This window comes from Myodes glareolus, chromosome 2, assembly GCF_982192425.1.
Source record: "Myodes glareolus chromosome 2, mMyoGla1.1, whole genome shotgun sequence".
NCBI lineage: Eukaryota > Metazoa > Chordata > Mammalia > Rodentia > Cricetidae > Myodes > Myodes glareolus.
In genome coordinates this window covers 92,900,513-92,918,159 of record NC_142027.1, presented here as the reverse complement: position 1 = coordinate 92,918,159, position 17,647 = coordinate 92,900,513, and the positions used below count along the sequence as shown (strand labels likewise).

Sequence of the window (17,647 nt, the reverse complement as noted above, 5' to 3'; positions counted from 1 at the left end):
CAAGTGTCTCACCAACATGTATGGACTAGCTAAAACACAAGGTCTCAAACCTAAATCAAAACACCTCAACCAAAGAATGTTGAGCATAGGAGAAATAGTCTTCCTCATGAGGAGCATACACTTATTATTGGCTACCCAAAACCAATCGTCAAACCTAAAAACATGCATACAAGAAAGATTACATAGTCTGACCAGGTTGTGTTTATGTCCATAGGAATATATATGTATATAAATGAATGTGTGTAAGAGTGAGAAAAGAGGCCATGGTTTGAAAGAGAACCAGGCAGAATACATGGGAGGGACTGAGACGAATAAAGGGTAAGGGCATATGATGTAAGTATAATCTCAAGAAATATTTTTTTAAAAAAAATCACAAGGTTAGAAAGTTCTGATATCTATGAACCAGGAAACCCTAATAAAAGAGGTAAAATTCTAGATATATCTGGGTCAGAGAAGTTAAACCATAAATAGATTCAAAATGCAAACAGACCTTTAGAAAAAAATTGAGAACTAATCAACTGATTGCATAAGCCTTCCTTTAAATCTGTTTTATAGAAAATTGCACATATCTGCTTCCTTCCCAAGCAGATTAGAGGTGTTGTAATCCAGAAATTTTATTTATTTTAGTTGCGAAAAATATGGTGTCTCCCTTTATAAATAGACTGGCAGCATGAACATTATCTGTGGTAATAGAGTTGGTTGCTCATTCCTGGACTCTTAATATGGTTAAGTCCTAAAACATTAGATTGCAAAATCACTCACCCATAAAAAAATAAACACTACAACTTGAAGGATATGAAAATCTATACTACACCCTTTAAAACATCTGCAGAACAGCAGCATGGGGCTCATGGGGACCAGCAAGGCTGTAGCTTGAATGACTGATCTCTACCTCTACAGGTTACTGATACCAGGCTGCTTGTCCCACTAGAGCCCTCCACAAGGAACCAGAGACAAGGACGGCAGCAGGATACTGCAGCAGGACTTGTGCTTTATTGTGGGAGATGTGAGGAGCATTGGTGGCCAGCAGAAGCTGGGCTTTGTTGCTGGTTCTGACTACACAGCCCTTGACCTCCATACATAAATAGGGACAGACTCTTCACAGGTGGTCCCTCCAGTTCTAGAACAGGAACCTACTGTGTAAGGGGCCTCATGCCCAGCCTGGTACTGAATCCACCCCAGTGGTGCTGGTCACGGACATCTCCATGCTGACCAGGCAGCTTCCGTGCAGGCTGATGAGGCTTCTGTCATCCTAACACTCGTCCCTGTCCTCCTGCTCTGAGGAGTCCTTGAGGCTGCTCAGCTTGTCCCCTGGTTGTCCTCTTTGGAAGAGGTCTGCTTTGGCAGCTGCCCTGTCCAGGTCCACTTTATACATGGGGTCCCCATGTAGGGAAGCAGGTAGTGCTCACTGAACACAGTCAGCTTGTCCACAGCCAGCAACAGAAACCAGATGAAGTTAAGCAGGTTTTGAAAGAATGTGACTCATCCTCGATGGAGAAGACCTTCTGGCGTACCTTGTAAAGACCAGCTGTGCACCTTTCTTGTTTTTCAAACTGAAAAACAGTTGTACACAACCTGGGCCACGAATTCACCCACCCGCTTCAGAAGCCTTGTGTAGTGGAGTACCTGTCTGCCATGTTGGTACAGCCCTTGCCCTCAGTGAAGGGCAGGAAGTAATAGTGAGACTTACAGTAGTATTGCAGACCCCACAGCATGAGGGGCTGGTGGAACCTAGGATTGCCCACTTTCTCCGATCCTCCACTGGACCACTTCAGAGCTCTGGCCACCAACACTACTTGCTCTTGTGAATTTAGATTCATCAAACTGAACACTGTAGCTGGCTCTATAGTTCTCTAACAGTTCATCAACTATATACACCGTTACTTTCTCCGGGTATTTGATGACCAGCATGGTCAGGTCAGCCTGCACTGCTCTGCTGGCCATGACCGAAAAAGAGAAATACTCCTGAGTACTTGAGATCTCAGGATTCTGAATGAATGTTTATGGACATGTGTCTGAAGAAGAGCCTCTGGTACATCTCGTGTACCTCGTGGTAGTTGCTCTTCTGGATGCTTGTGGTGGGGGGCATCTTTCTGGGTAATCAACACCAATACCATGGGCCTCTGCACTGTTCAGAACTGGTGCTGTGGCAGGCAATGTTGGCGGAGCCTCCTTGCTCCCTTCCCTGTGGCCACTACATGCACTCTACCAGAACTGATTTGTTTCTTAGCAGAAGCTACTATTGATGGCGACTTGCCCATCTGCCTGTATCACTGTGGGAAACACTATTTTCCCAGATAAAACAGCAGTGCTGAGTCTCATTCTTCATCTATAGTTCAGAGACGTGCAAATTTGCAACATTTTTTGAGGCTTCTCTGGATCCAGAGAATATAATGGAGATTCTAGGCCCCAGTGACTTGTTTGAGTCTCTGTAGCAGCACAGGTAAACCCTGGGAGGGCTCCCCTGCATCTGCTGGTCCCAGTAAATGTTGTTGTCGCCAATGCCGATGTCACTCCTCAGGGTATAGGTGAGTCTGGCTCTTGGTCCAAGAGGCACAGACACGGAGGGTGTTTCTGTCAATATAGCCCGAGAAAAGGAACCTGCCAAAGCAGAAACCACAGTGAACAGCAGAGTTGAGGTACAGCATTTTGGGGATTTGAACCAGAAGGGACTGACTGAGTTTAGGAGTTCTCCCCACTCTTGGACCTGTTCGTACCTGTACGTTGAGATGGAAAAATGAAGATGAGGGGAGTCCAAGCCATGGCACGCACAGCACACCTTCTTCTTAGGCCAGGGTCTTCTGTCTGGGCTGTCTCTTTATCTCATCATCTGGACCTCACAGAAGAAGAGGTGCTAGTCAAGCAAATGAGTTCTCATTAACTCCTCCTAGTGGCTGATTCAGTGTGGGCTCCTGAAAGAGCAAGCCAGGTGAAGTGAATTACTTTCTCCCATGGAATATAAAGTAGATGGTAAAACACCCAGGCCTGTGTGCAAAGACCTCTTTCAGATCCACAGGAGAGCGAGCTGCTGCTGATTCCTCACAAATTGGAGGACTCAGCGAGCTTTTGGGCCCCATGTCTGTTAGGGTTACTGCATGTGGGCACCTGTCCTGCAGAAACTCCAGAGAGAGACTCAGCACACTCCTGTGAGTCCCAGAGCAGCCGTCACTTCCACAGTTGTTCACTATATCAGAGCTGCGGTGGGTTTCAGACTTACATTTCAGACCCATGAAAGGAAAACTACAGGGAGCATGGCCATGAGTCCTAGTGGAGCCATCGCTGATGCATTTCCTGATGAATGTGAATGGGGACAGCACACGGGCAGTCAACACAGGGGAGCTTGGGACCTACCCAGGAGCTGAGGGTGAAAAACCCTGAACAGAGACAAATGAGTCTGACCATATGAACAATTCCATGTAGGGGACACCATTGCCTTTAACGGATCAAGGATGAGTAGATCTGTCTTTATTTTAGAGGAGGAGGCACTTGTTCAGGATGCTGTGTGTGAAAGGGGGTTCATGCAGTGAAGCAGGCCTTGATAAAAGTCACAGGAGACAACACAGCATAGCCTAGAATGCAGATCAAATACCAACACAGGGTCTGCAGCTGGCAGGCAGAGTGCAGAACCAGGCAATATGCCAAGACGTCATGTGTGGCTTTCAGGCAAACATGTCAATGTGTTCAAGAGATATGTAACCAAAATGCTGCCTATTGTTTCTTCTGACATTAGACACCCTACTCTGATAGATGTTATGGGCTGAACTTGCACAGAAGGGGCCTTGAAGAATGCATCTGCCTGAGGCTGATACAGTCCAACAGCTGAGAACCAGGGAAAGGCTGAAATGGGACAGATTGGAGGTGCAGCAGTGATGCAGTAAACAGGAGTTGCAAAAGGAGGTGATGGTGCAGGGTACAAGATGGGTTGTAGACCGTGACTTAGGAAATGAAGCAGGTCCTAGGGCCTGCTTAGGGGTTAGTTATATATTAACCACATGAGACATGATAATGTGGAAACAGGAGTCTATTCAGGCATAGAGTTTTCCAGAATCATTTTGTTGGTAAAATGCACCAAGCAAAGCTGATATTTCTGTATTTAAGAGAACAATGCCTAGTCCATGGGATTCCCTTTAAACAATAGGTTCAATGGGAAGTACTTGGATTAGTAAACCAATCATAGCCTTGATGTCTGTTCTATTTCCATTTTATGATCATTTAGAATCATTGAATGTGAACAAATGAAAGATAATGTAAGCAGAAGCTGTGTCCAAAGGCAGCAGTGTAGACAAAAACTGTTGCATATGTGGAGACAGATCAAGGCCCAGGAGGCTGAGTATCCTGCACTGCTTCTCTTGTCTCTGTCATCTTGAGAAACTCACCTGTGCCAAACTTAAATGTAATACCCAGGTCCACCATCAGGCCACAACTCAAAGGTATGTGCAGTGCCTGTATTACCTGATGCATAGTTAGATTCATAGAATGAGCTGGAGTCTGTTAGAAGTGGTCTTGAGAACACAAAGAAAGAGACCACCACTCCTACTAAAGCATCTTAGCAATGCAACTTCTAATCAGGAGAGTAGATGCTCATAGAAGTGGCAGAGCAAGCATACCTGGATAGTAAGCTGTACTTTTTATCCCTTTTAACGCTATTATCCATGACCAAAGGAAGGAAAGTGGTTGTTTGCAAGATCTGAGGTCTAACTTCACAGTGTATGCACAGTTGGCTAGTGTGGAAAAGAATTATGAACAGTAAAGAAGGCAGAGGGGAGAAAAATGTGTACTGAATGAATATAGATATTTCATTTTTTTTTAATCAAGGAAAGGAAATTGGTTCCATCTGTCTGGAAGAACATGTCTAACACTTAAAGAGAATGGGACATGTAGAATGGGACATCCAGGAATGGAGGAAGAAAGTCTGTAAGGCACAGGGGTGTTCAGAGTTGATGGAAAGACAGGATTTGTTTCATAGTATTTGACAAGAAAAATGATCATTTAGTATTTCTTACAGGATTGGTTATTATTGACTCATAGGGGTATCCAAGGAGATATGAGGAATAGATATCTGACTTTTTCGCACCATTGTACACTAGAGACAATGGAACTGATTTCCATGATCAGGGTGCAGGCAATGTTAGCCAAGAAGCAGAGGGCAGGATGGACTAACAGACAGTAGATGAAATGCTGTGATAAAGTGTAGTAGTGATCTGTTCTTAGGACGCAGATTTGGTCAGGGTGACAGCCGAGCTCTTAGGCCTGTCGCTGCCCTGCAGTGAGAAAGAAGCAGTTCAAGACCAAATATCTCCTCAGGGAGTCTAGGTTGCCCTAGTCCTCCTTTCCCATCCCTGTAGAGAAGTGGCTCTTCCTTTGTGTATGTTTCTTCTGAGACTGCCAAGACTCTTGTGAGCCCCGCTGCTGAAGCTCAGCTTCCATGGTAACCTGAGGAGGAGCTAGGTAAGCTTTCAGTTTTGGGGGGTCCTAGCAGTAATCACTAGCTATGGCTGACTCCTTTCACCGTGGGCTCTGACAGGACAGAAGGACAGCACTGCTGAGTCTCCTCAGTGAGCACAGGGTGAGCTCTAACAGGGTCATCAGTCAGCACAGCACACAGCCCTCAGAATCCAGCTGGATTCTACTAGATCATATCCTTTGATCTTCTGAAAAGATTGCCACATCCAGAAGAAATCTTTAACACTCTTACAAAAATAAAAGGAAATAATACATTGTTAACTCTCCCAGAGGGAATGGTATCAGATTATTTCATGGGTATGTGATTTACCATGAAGATATATGTTGTGTGGGGTTCCTCACAGCATTCATTATTAAGGGAACAGATTCCAGTACCTATTAAATGAATTTACTGCACTACAGGCTCCACTTTTTGCCTATACAATAGTCTGCCCCATATTTGATCAGACACTCATTTATGAGATTCCTGTACTCACTTCCAGTGTCTGTATGTTTTGCTAGTCGCTGGACAAATTTCAAATCCATTGTTCTTCTCCTACACCATTGTACCCAATTCCCACCACTTTGTTTCAGCCAGCAACACCAGAGACACTATGTCCCTGGACACACTTGCCATGCTGAGCAGGAAATCAGGTAGGTGAACTTCAATCTCCTTCCCATCCTCCAATCCCAATTCCCCAGTCTAATTCTCAGTTTTGGAGCAGGCCAACTGTTCTGGACTCTCTTTTTTTCTGTACCCATTCCTGGGAAAGTAAACAAATCCTCTCTCAACCTTCTCTTCATCCCATCCCTTTGTCTTGGTCACCTTCACTGGAGACAGTCTGTCACTGCAGCACTTCTGGCCATGCTGATCATGGAAGCAAATAGGCAATCTTTCCTCTCCTTTCTGTCCTTCATTTTCAAACACACAGTCACATCCCTAACCCTGGACTAGGTCATGTGCTGGACAGGGATGTGAATTCATCCTCTTTCTCCAGCTCCCTGGTACTTTAGAGATCAATATGGCTGACCTAACTATACTCCCTCCTTGTGTATCTTCTGAGACACTTGCCAATCTAGCTCATCCTATTCTTTCCTGCAAGCTCCCAATACTTAGAAACACTGTCCACCTGGAACCACCAGTGGCCACACCTGGAAGAGACTCAGAGCATTCTCTATATATAGGCAACCCACAGCAACTACACCCCCTCCAAAAATCCTGTGAGGGCAACAGAAACTAAGGAAGGAAAAACCTACCCAACAGACAGGCAAGACCAGATATCAACTACTGGAAGTGAAATTCTTCTAAGCCCAGATGCCTGGATGTCAGCATGAGGGCAGAATCAAAACAGCACCAACAGTGTGTCTCCACTAGAGCTCATCAATAGAACTTCAGTAGCTCCTGAGCAGGGCAATACAGCTGATGCACAGAATAAGAACTTCAAAATAGCTAATATGAAAATGGTCAAGGACCTTAGGAGGACATGAATGAATGTGTTAATGAAATATTTGGAACACAAACAATGGATTTGAATGAAGAAAACAGGGCAAGGGTGTAAAAAAATCAATAGAGACAAGTGGAACCAAGGGAAAACTGGAAACAGAAGTGTAAGGGACTGGAACAAGAATCCTAGAGGTAAGACTTACTGACAGAATATAAGAGAGGGAAGCAAAAATCTCAGACATTGAAGCCAAGATAAAAGGAAATGGATTTCCCAGTCAATGAAAATGTTAAATCTAATAAAATTTCAAGCACAAGGCACCAGAAATATTGGGAGATTATGTAAAAGCCAAATAAGGTCAAAGACACAGGAACTATTTCCAATAACATCATAGAAGAAAACTTCTCTAACCTGAAGAATGAGCTTCCTATCAAGGTTAAAGAAGCTTACAGAACTCCAAATAGACTTGATCATTGAACAAATCATACTTGGCACAATATAATCAAAACAATAAAACAAATAATGTTCAAAGGTATAATAAAAAACATCAAGTAATGCTACATCCACGGCTGTCTCGCCAGTGTAGCAGAAATGCTGACGGGACGGGCAGGTGTTGCCGGAGGATTGGGATCTGTGCTCCTCGGACCTGAGTTCCAGGCTGTCCCTTGGCAATCAGTTGTGGTGTAATGCCACCTGAGTTGCCATTTGTACTGACTCGACCTGGCTGTCCTTGGATGCCATATGTGTGTCCTTTTCTTTGTCTTTGTGTTCTTTGTGATCTTTGCATATTGCTAACAGATCAGACTATTCCAGGCAGTTGCGGATACAAACAAGACTGTTGAGGACATTTTTGAAGTTTTACCCCATTATTCATTAAAGCCTTTAAGGAAATAGCCAGTTCTGGAAATAGGGAATTCATCGTTAAAATAATTTCTTAATGATGTGGAGCAAAAGGAGTTGCTCTTATCAGGAGAAAACTTAGAAGCCTTCTGTAGGAAAACAGTTGCAGCAACACTAGATGTTTGCCTGAGAAATACATGCAGGGGGCCTATGAAACCTTTATTATGGCCAGAATAACCTAGGCTAATTACAACATCTGATCCTGAGGGTCAGGGAGGGAAGAAAGTTGAGATTTATGGTATGAGACCAGTTTCAGACAAGTTTGAGATCATGTCTTTAAAATTTCCTCGCAGAAAGTTTTCCCAGGAAGATAGTGGCCTTCTCCTCTCACACCCCAAGATATTCTGAGCACAAGGTCACTTAGCCCAGCCAGCCGCCTGGTACAGACTGGGCGAAAGTCCTTGTGCCCAAGTCAAAGCATTTTCAAAGATTCTTTTTGTAAACTGTTTTATGCTTTTTTTTATGACCGAATGATGTATGCCTTTGCCAAGTTCTTTGTTTGTAAAAATATAAAAGCCTCGCACTGAAAAAGTAAAATTGCAGCAGCATTTTCAAAATACATTGAGGGTGTCTGCCTGTCAATTTCCTCCGCCGTATCCTGAAATCTCCTGTCCTTCGTCCTGTTCCCCCACTGTCTGAGTAGCTCCCCTGAGCCGGTCTGTAGCAAAGTAACATAATGGCAGGAGTTATTAGAATAAAAAGATGACTGATTACACTAATAATAACTATCATTATGACTAGGGTGAGCAAGGCACCATATAGGACTAGGTCAAGATTCCATTTATATGATGTAGCCAATGAAGTGGATTCTGGACAATTGATAAGCTGTCACAAAGAACCAGACACCCATTGACCTGGACAGGACCATCATCCACTGCAGAGAAGAGTGCTCAATTGGGATGGTTGGTGTACATCAAGACCACGATACAGAAACTCATCATCTACCACAAGGAGATGCACATTGCACACAAATTCACTACACCTGACTGATCTCAAGATTAGACCCCTAAAAACCTTGTCAGCTGGCTTGCCCCTGGTGACCCAGGAAGATGCTCCCTATATGTATGGTGGACAGGAGAAGACTGCAGGCAGCTCGCTGAACAAGGTTGCACACAATACCACTGGCCATCATCTGCAGCTCCTTGGCAATCAGGTTTCCTTCTAAACTAAAGTCTGTTGATGGCCCTGGGCCCAAAGATGTTCCAAGTTTGTTGTTTGTTTTCTGGACAGTGATGTTCCCCAGTCCTATTAAGTACTGTTTACCTATTTCCAGTACAAACACCTATCTTGCTGTTTACTCAAAGTCAAGGAATCCCCCATGGGGACAACAAATTTATCTGTCTGAATAATCATTAGATGGGACAACAGCACCTTGGGGCATGAAAGATGAAGGCTGTGAACATAAACAGATGTGACCAGATCAATCCTAGACTCAGTCAAGCAGAAAGAGGAAGAGGCTCCTGAAAACATGTGGCTTCTCTTCTCTGCAGCCACACCCTCTCTGAGCACCTCAGGATGAGAGCAGATTTCTCACACAGCATTCATCTGCTCAGCTTGGAGCAAGCTGGAACCCATGAGGAAGATAGGGTCTTCTCAGGGTACCCAAGCATCACTCACTCCTAATCTCCTCTTCAGGGGAATTTTGTTCCTCTCCTTCTTGCGTGTGAACCCTGTCACCACCTGCACATTCATCCCTTACTTTTCTGCTGCCAGAATGGAATTTCCTCTGGAGAAATCACCTCCTCCCCTTCCAGATCCAAGCCCTTTCTTCTGCCCTCTCTCACTGCTTTTATCCCTTGACATGTTCCATTTGCCCCACTCTTCCTTCCACCCTCCTCTTCCTGTGCTTCCTTACCACCTAAGAGAAAAGTGTGGAAGCACTTCTTTACATGTGCTCATTGATTTGGTTGATGGAAATGAGGGGAGAAGAAGATGGGGACCCAGAGTCATCTGGGACACTTAACTTTTCTCATGTGGACTTGGAGCGGGATGGATGCCTTGTCATCGCCCATGATGATGTGACTGGTTTCTCTGTCCAGCTACTACTTCTGGGGACAAATGAAGTTCACCCTTGCACCCTGTAGGAGATGAGGGATACAGAGCTCACGCCCTGGTGGCTGGAGCTGTCTAACAGGTAGAGGTTTGGGGCACACCTCCTTTCATGTTCTGGCCTGGCTTGCTCCAGAAGCTGTTATGCCCCAACCAGGCTGAACACAGACCCGGGGTTTAGGAACCCCGGGTCAGGGCCGCATCTTCAGCCCTTGAAAAGAGAGAAACAAAGGACTGTTTTAGTGATATTGACATAGAAAGACTTAGCAAAAAGCTGATCTGAGGAACCAGAGCTCTCCACAAACTTAATCCCTTCCTAAACTGTTGTCCCTTTGAAGGCCATCCTAACTCCTTTCTCCCAGCATCCCCAAGCCCTGCCAGCAACCTCTGCTGTCTGCTTCTGTCTCAACTACGCTAATCTCTTCATGAATAGAATACAGTGTGAAAGCTCCTTTTGGGGTTCCAGACACCTTAATGTTTGGGTCCTGTAAATGGCTGAAGCCTGCCCATGGCAAAGTGCCTTCAAAAAGACAGCTCAAATCATATGTGGAATAACTGGCCTCACCCAGTCCATATACTTAAAACTACATTTTTCATTCTTTGTTATTCATTACCTGGATGTTGTATCTTTAGTCCTTGGCATGCAGAGGCAGCAGAAAAACCTTCGAAAAAGGTTTCTGTTGTCCTCCATCTTAGGCTCCTCCTGTATTTTCTGAGATGTTTTATTTGTAACATTTTCTGCTTCCTTGTGTGTGTTGAATGCCTTCATATAAGCACCCTGTGGGGCAGAATTCGCAGGTGAGTTAAGATCTGATATATAAATCAGGGGAGCTGGACTTAGAGAAACCCTTGCTAGGTTTTTCATTTACCTCCTGCCCGTTCTTCACTTTGGTTTCAGTCATGAATGTTGGCAGAGCCAGCTCACTCCATCTCCTCTGCAAAGGAAACCTAGGGAGGGTAAGATGAAATCCACGCCTCCTGGAGTAGCAGACCTGGGGATGATATTGACTTTTCCTTCTGTATATATGATTTCTCTGGTACAACAAGTCATTTTGTGCCAAGGTGTCATGCAATCTGTTTGGCACAGTTGTTTCCAGGTTCTCCTCAGCCAGAATGTGAGTGAGGGAACAGGTGGTATTCACTAAAGTAGACATGGAGTACTCAGATGCTAATTCCCTGGATGGTAGGAAACTGTAATCATTCATATTGATGGAGGAGAGTTCATCTGCCATGTCCTCCACCTTTTGTAGTGGGGAATGGCTCTGCCACAGGATGCTAGAAAGAAAAAAATGCAAAATCAGCAGTAAGAGACAAAGTTATGACTATCAGTTTGTACATCAATAAATCAAAAGTCTCACAAGCATGCTACTGATGCATCTTGGTGGTCAAAGATGCAAAAACAAACAAAGCACAACATTCCAACCACAAAACTGTTATGAGAAAGTGTAAGAAAGGACAGAGCTGGAGATAACTTTGCAGTTGAAACAAAGAGCAGGTCCTTTGAAAGAATGAACAAATCTGACAACCCTTGATATGAACCAGCCAAAGGAAGACACATATTATAGAAATGTGAGAGAGGAAAGAGATGAGTAAGATCCATGGGAACTCTAGGACCTACAAAATAAATCTTGCACTCCAAAGTGTTGACAATCCTCAAAGAAAGAGAACACTAAATTCACAAAGTGGACACAAACAGAGATATAACAGATTACCAAATGTACACCACCACCTGCCTTCCCACTGCTGCACCTCAATATGATGATGAATTCAGGATCTTATGAAATGTGCCAAGATCTATATGAGTACAAGATTGAAAGATAATAAGGCTCTCCCTATCAGGACATCACAGTACCAAAGATTGCATGAAGGATCATACCTGCTTTCTTTAAATACAGTGGAGATCAATGATCCTCAAGCTGCTTCACCAGAGACAATAAAGATCGTTCTAAACATTCTAAGATGACAGTAGTATCCTGATGCCAAAACAATGCACACATAAACACACACACATACACACACACACTTGTACATTTGTGTTGCATATGCACACATGTTGACACAAACACACTAATACTTACATTCACAAAATGCATAATATAATATTCTTTATGCCCATTATCTGAAATGAGATTCCCTGTGCAACACTGTTTAAGAATCCATAAGAGATAGCTCATGTTATTCCATGAAGAATGATATGTTGTAGTTTTCTGACATACACATAGACACAGCTTTGGATGTACTGTGCAAGTTCCAGAGATATCCTCAGCCTAACTAGAGCTGTGAATGTGTTTGTGGATTCTTAAAAGGGGAGTGCATTAAGCACATGCCAGGGATTTTTGCAATATAACACAACAGATGAAAATGATCCTTGTTCACTATATGTATGGATACAAGTCTCAAGGCATATACTATTCATGTTTAAGGTTTGAAATAAAACAAAAAACCCCAAAAGAAATAGTACCGCATGGCCAAAAAAAAAATTATAGAAAAAGGATCAAATTTAGAAAAAAAGTCAAATGGGCACAAGCAGAAATCAATGTCTCAGACACCAGCAATGATTCTGTGAATAAGAAGATGGTGTAGAACATGAATCTCTTGACAACAGAAAGGAAAATTCCCAATGTTAAGGTCTGTGAGACTGAGAAACCCCAAATGTATCAGGCCCAATGCTATATCCAAATGCTCTCCATTCAACATGAATTTTTCTGCAGCTTCAGAACAAAGCCCAGGACACTGAAATCCTTTAGGAACAAATTCCTTTCATTTCTCACAAAGAACAAGTGATGTAACTGCCAAAGTCGGACCAGTAACAGCAAGGAATAACCCAAGGTAGTTTGTCTGTCTAATAACAGGGGCTGCATTATTTTTATCATGGCAGGGATCATTTTGTTATCAGAAAGCAACTTAAGGGACAAAAGGACTCCCTTGTCTCATGCCCTCTGAGTACAGGGGATGCATGGCAGATGGAGGAGCTGGGGAAGTTGGCCTGGGGAAGATGAGGCTGAAGCAGCTGCATCCATGGCTTTGGCAGGCCCTTGCTGCATCCAGTCACCTACTTCCTCCTGCTGTTCTCCAGTGCTTTAAGGTTTTCTGTCTTCCCAAATCAATCAGTACTCCATACTAGAGACCAAGCATTCAGGCACATATGGAAGTGTTAGGCCTTTCACATCAAACCTTGAGGACATTTTCCCCCAGTCTTGGGTGAGAATCATAGTCAGAAGGAGGACAGAATCAGAAACTCTGAGTTGACCTAGACTAGTGACTTGGGTCTGGACTACTTGAGGTCAAAACTGCTTCAGTGGCCGTATCACTGTGCCTATAATTCTCTAAGAATTCTCTAGGATAGACATTACCACTTCTACACACCAGATATTCAATTTTCTTCTTAAACTCATATGGATGGATCTAAAAGGTGGTAGGTTGCATTGAATATAGCAGTGCGGTGGGTTGTCCCTAATTGAGATGGTTTGGTTTTGTTTTGTGGTGGATGGGACTTGGCTATTCAGGAAGGTCTTCAAGAGAATAGGTGACATTTGAGGTTTAAAAAGGCTTGGAGGATGTAATGAAACTAAGAGTCTTCAAAGTGCACACCATTGTGAAACTTACTTTCTGCAATTATCTCCTACTAGCTAAGACTTAAAATCAGAAATGAATATTTTAAAAATGTCAAAGAATCATGCTTATTTTACAGAAAAAGTTAAGGGTGGTTAAAAACAAGAAACAAATTTGAAAGCACAAATTAATTGAAACACCATTCAAAAGATACAGATCAAAACCAACAATCCAGGAAAGAAACACAAACTCTTTTAGTCAAATCAGATCAACATGTCTGTTTTCAAGTGATCAATAATAACCATGTGAATGTGACCCAAATTCTGAGTCCAAATTTTCTGAGGCCAACAAGGCAACACCTTCTCTGCAATGTAAGGCAAGACTCAAACTGGCCAGTGCCTTCAATGTGCAGAGTCTGCAAGACCTCAGAGTGTGTCCATTGAAGTCATTGCAAGGACGCAATCATGCTCTTCTGGACCAAAAGAATTTTTCCTCCTGTGTCTCCAAGAACTGCATTCATTTCTTCCTGACCTGACCCAATCCTTGAGAAGAAGCAATAAGTTCCATAAGTCCTACACTCATACGCTGACTCACAATGCACAGGAAAGGCATGAATGGAGACTTGGGAAGGTCGATCTCAATCATGTTTGCATGGCTTTCTGAGTTCAATTGCCTGTGTTGACTCAATTTCTCCTTTTGGGTTCTACTACAAGGTTGTTTCACAACCTCCCCAGATAGCACCCCCCTGTAGTGACCAGGAATTCAGCGTTAATGAGATGGTGTTAGACTTCTATTTTTTAGAACTTTTAGGAGAACATTTTGACTATAAAGCGAACAGTAGTAACACCAAGAATGTTCTCTGAGCTTTCTGCTAACCTGAGTGAGAGATGTGTTATTCACTGAAGAGTGAACACATGGGCTTCATCAATATTGCTCTCGCCTAGACCCTCAAATTCTGTAGTGTCTCTGACTGCTGCAGACCTCCTAGCTTCTATACTCGTGATACATAGTCCCTTTTTTATTAAACTCTCCATTGTGGGAATCATAGGGATGGTGCCCTGTCCTGGACACGACGATGCCATTAGAAAATGTGTTGTCCCTCAAAATTCCCAGCCATATGTTGTCTCACGAGTGGCATGGTGGCAGGTGAAGAGTCTTACAATGATAAGGGAATTGATAGGACCAGGGAAATTCTGTGGGATGTAACAAAGCTGGTGAGTTGTTGAACGCTTTAATTTTTCAGCTAATTTGTACTGACAACTGCTTTAAAGTTTAGAAATAAACCAATGTACAAAATGGCAAAGATAAATACATAGATAGTAGAAAATGCTTGGTAATAAAGAGAGAAAGATGGAAGCAAATGTAGAAAGTAAAAAAAAGAAAAGAAAGGGAAGGAAAAAAAGAAAAATCTACTCTGTGGTACCAGAGCTCGCCACAAGATTCTTCTTTCCTAAACTGTTGTCCCTTTCATAAAGTCTCCTCCCTCCTGTCTCCCTACATTCCAGCCGAGGCCAGCTCCCTGTTCCATCTACTTTTGTCTCCACTACCCCAGTCTCTTCACGAGCAGGAATCAGTGTGAAAAATTCTTCTAGGTTGCCAGATACCTTAACGTTCATTTCCTATAAATGGCTGAAGCCTGAAGCCTGCCTGTGGCAAAGTGCCTTCCAAAGAACATATCAAATACAAATGCTAATTTTGTGGTCCAAGTGCATCATTTTCTTGGAACTCTATTTCCCAGTCCTTGTTACCCCTCACCTGGATGTTGTACATTTCCTGCTTCGGGTAGGGAGGCAGCAAGAAAGTCTTTCAAAGAGCTTCTTGATCTTCCCCCTCACACCTTTAGAGCCCCTTCTAGCGTGTTTGTTGGCAGCTATGGGTGCTTTCTGTAGCTGCTCATCTGGACATTCAGATGGTACCCTCCTCCCTCATAATGTCCTCTACGAGTTCATATTTGTTTTCATGCTGGGAAGGTGATGGAGGAGACACAGCATAAACGATGCCCTGTGTCTTCATGCTGGTGATGTCAGAACTGGTGGTTTTGTTCTGTGTGATGTTAGGAACATCTCCCTCATGATCTTTGTCATTGTTGATGTTCTCCACGATCTGTAACACATCAAAATTTGTGTTAGTAAAAGTGATGTCCTCCACCCTAGCCTCCTCCTGTGGCCCCTCAGATGTTTTATTTGCAGCATTTTCTGCTTCCTTGTGTGTCTTTAGTGATTTCATGTCAGCACCCTGTGGGGCAGAATTCACAGGTGAGTTAAGATCTGATGTATTAATCAGGGGAGCTGGACTTAGAGAAACCCTTGCTAGGTTTTTCATTTACCTCCTGCCCGTTCTTCACTTTGGTTTCAGTCATGAATGTTGGCAGAGCCAGCTCACTCCATCTCCTCTGCAAAGGAAACCTAGGGAGGGTAAGATGAAATCCACGCCTCCTGGAGTAGCAGACCTGGGGATGATATTGACTTTTCCTTCTGTATATATGATTTCTCTGGTACAACAAGTCATTTTGTGCCAAGGTGTCATGCAATCTGTTTGGCACAGTTGTTTCCAGGTTCTCCTCAACCAGAATGTGAGTGAGGGAACAGGTGGCATTCACTAACGTAGAAATGGAGTACTCCGATGCTAATTCCTTGGATGGTAGGAAACTGTAATCATTCATATCGATGGAGGAGAATTCATCTGCCATGTCCTCCACCTTTTCTGGTGGGGAATGGCTCCGCCACAAAATGCTAGAAAGAAAAAATGCAAAATCAGCAGTAAGAGACAAAGTTATGACTATCAGTTTGTACATCAATAAATCAAAAGTCTCACAAGCATCCTAATGAGGCAGTCATGATGTGCACACATGCAAAAACAAAGCACAATGTTCCAGCCTCAAAACTCTTATGTGAAAGTGTAAGAAAGAACAGAGCTGGAGATAACTTTGCAGTTGAAACCAAGAGCTGGTCCTTTGAAAGAATGAACAAATCTGATGAGTAAGATCAAAGGGAACTCTAGGACCTGTGAGAAAACCTTGTACTCCAAAGTCTTGACATTCCTTAGAGAAAGAGATTCCTAAATTCACAAAGCAGACAAAAACAGAGATATAAGAGGTTATCAAACATGCACCTTTAGCTGCCTTCCCACTGCTGCATCTCAATATGATGATGAATTCAAGATCTTATGAAATGTGCTAAGATTTATATGAGTACATGATTGAAAGATAATAAGTCTCTCCCTATAAGGACAGCCCAGGACCAAAGATTGCATAAAAGATCATACCTGCTTTCTTTAAATACAATGGAGATCAATGATCCTCAAGCTGCTTCACCAGAAACAATAAAGATCATTCTAAACATTCTAAGATGGCAGTAGTACCTGATACCAAAACAATGAATGCACACACACACACACACACACACACACACACACACACACACTGACAGAGACATACATATATACCCACACCTACACACTCATGCACATTGCTCATTTATGGGTTCGCACACACATACAAACACACACCCTGACACAGACTCATTCACACACACGCACTGACAGAGACATACATATATACCCACACCTACACACTCATGCACATTGCACATTTATGGGTTCGCACACACATACAAACACACACCCCGACACAGACTCACTCACTCACACACACACACACACTAATTCACACACTCAAAATGTGTAATATAATGTCCTTGTTTCCCATTATCTGAAATGAGATTCCCTATTCAACACTGTTCAATAACAAATAGAGATAGCTCACGTTCTCAATATGTTCAGCAAGGAGTACTAGGGATTAGTCCACACAAGAATTGATCATCAGATAATAGATCTATTCAGCGGGAAGTGTCCATGTTCATCCACGAATAATGAAATGTATTTTTCTGAAATACACATGGACACAGTGTCTATTGTACTGTGCAAGTTCCAGAGACACCATGAGCCTAACTAGAGCCATGGATGTGTTTGTGGATTCTTAATAGGGGAGTTCAGTAAGCACATGCCAGGAGCTTTTGCAATGGAACACAGCAGATGAAAATAATCCATGCTCACTATGTGTACCCATACATGTCTAAGAGATATTTCCTACTTTTCATAGTTGAGGTTTCAAATTAAACAAACAAACAAAAAACCCCCTAAAGAAATGACAGTATCTCATGGTCAAACAAAATTATTAAAAAGGGACCAAATTTTTTTTAACAAAGTCAAATGGGCACAAGTAGAAATCAATGTCTCAGACACCAGCAGCAACTCTGTGAATC

At 43.0% G+C, this 17,647-nt stretch overlaps 1 protein-coding gene across 1 annotated transcript; it reads right to left on the bottom strand.

The window, feature by feature from the left end:
• Window positions 1-707: 707 nt before the first annotated feature.
• On the bottom strand, window positions 708-15,601 carry LOC148123065 (uncharacterized). Its single transcript, XM_087903012.1, has 5 exons — window positions 15,141-15,601; window positions 10,703-11,108; window positions 10,448-10,611; window positions 2,718-10,044; window positions 708-2,601 (listed from the first exon to the last, which is right to left on the bottom strand). The coding sequence occupies exons 2-4, from the start codon at window positions 11,063-11,065 to the stop codon at window positions 10,011-10,013; spliced, it is 561 nt and encodes a 186-aa protein (XP_087759138.1). The 5' UTR covers window positions 11,066-11,108; window positions 15,141-15,601; the 3' UTR covers window positions 708-2,601; window positions 2,718-10,010.
• Window positions 15,602-17,647: the final 2,046 nt, after the last annotated feature.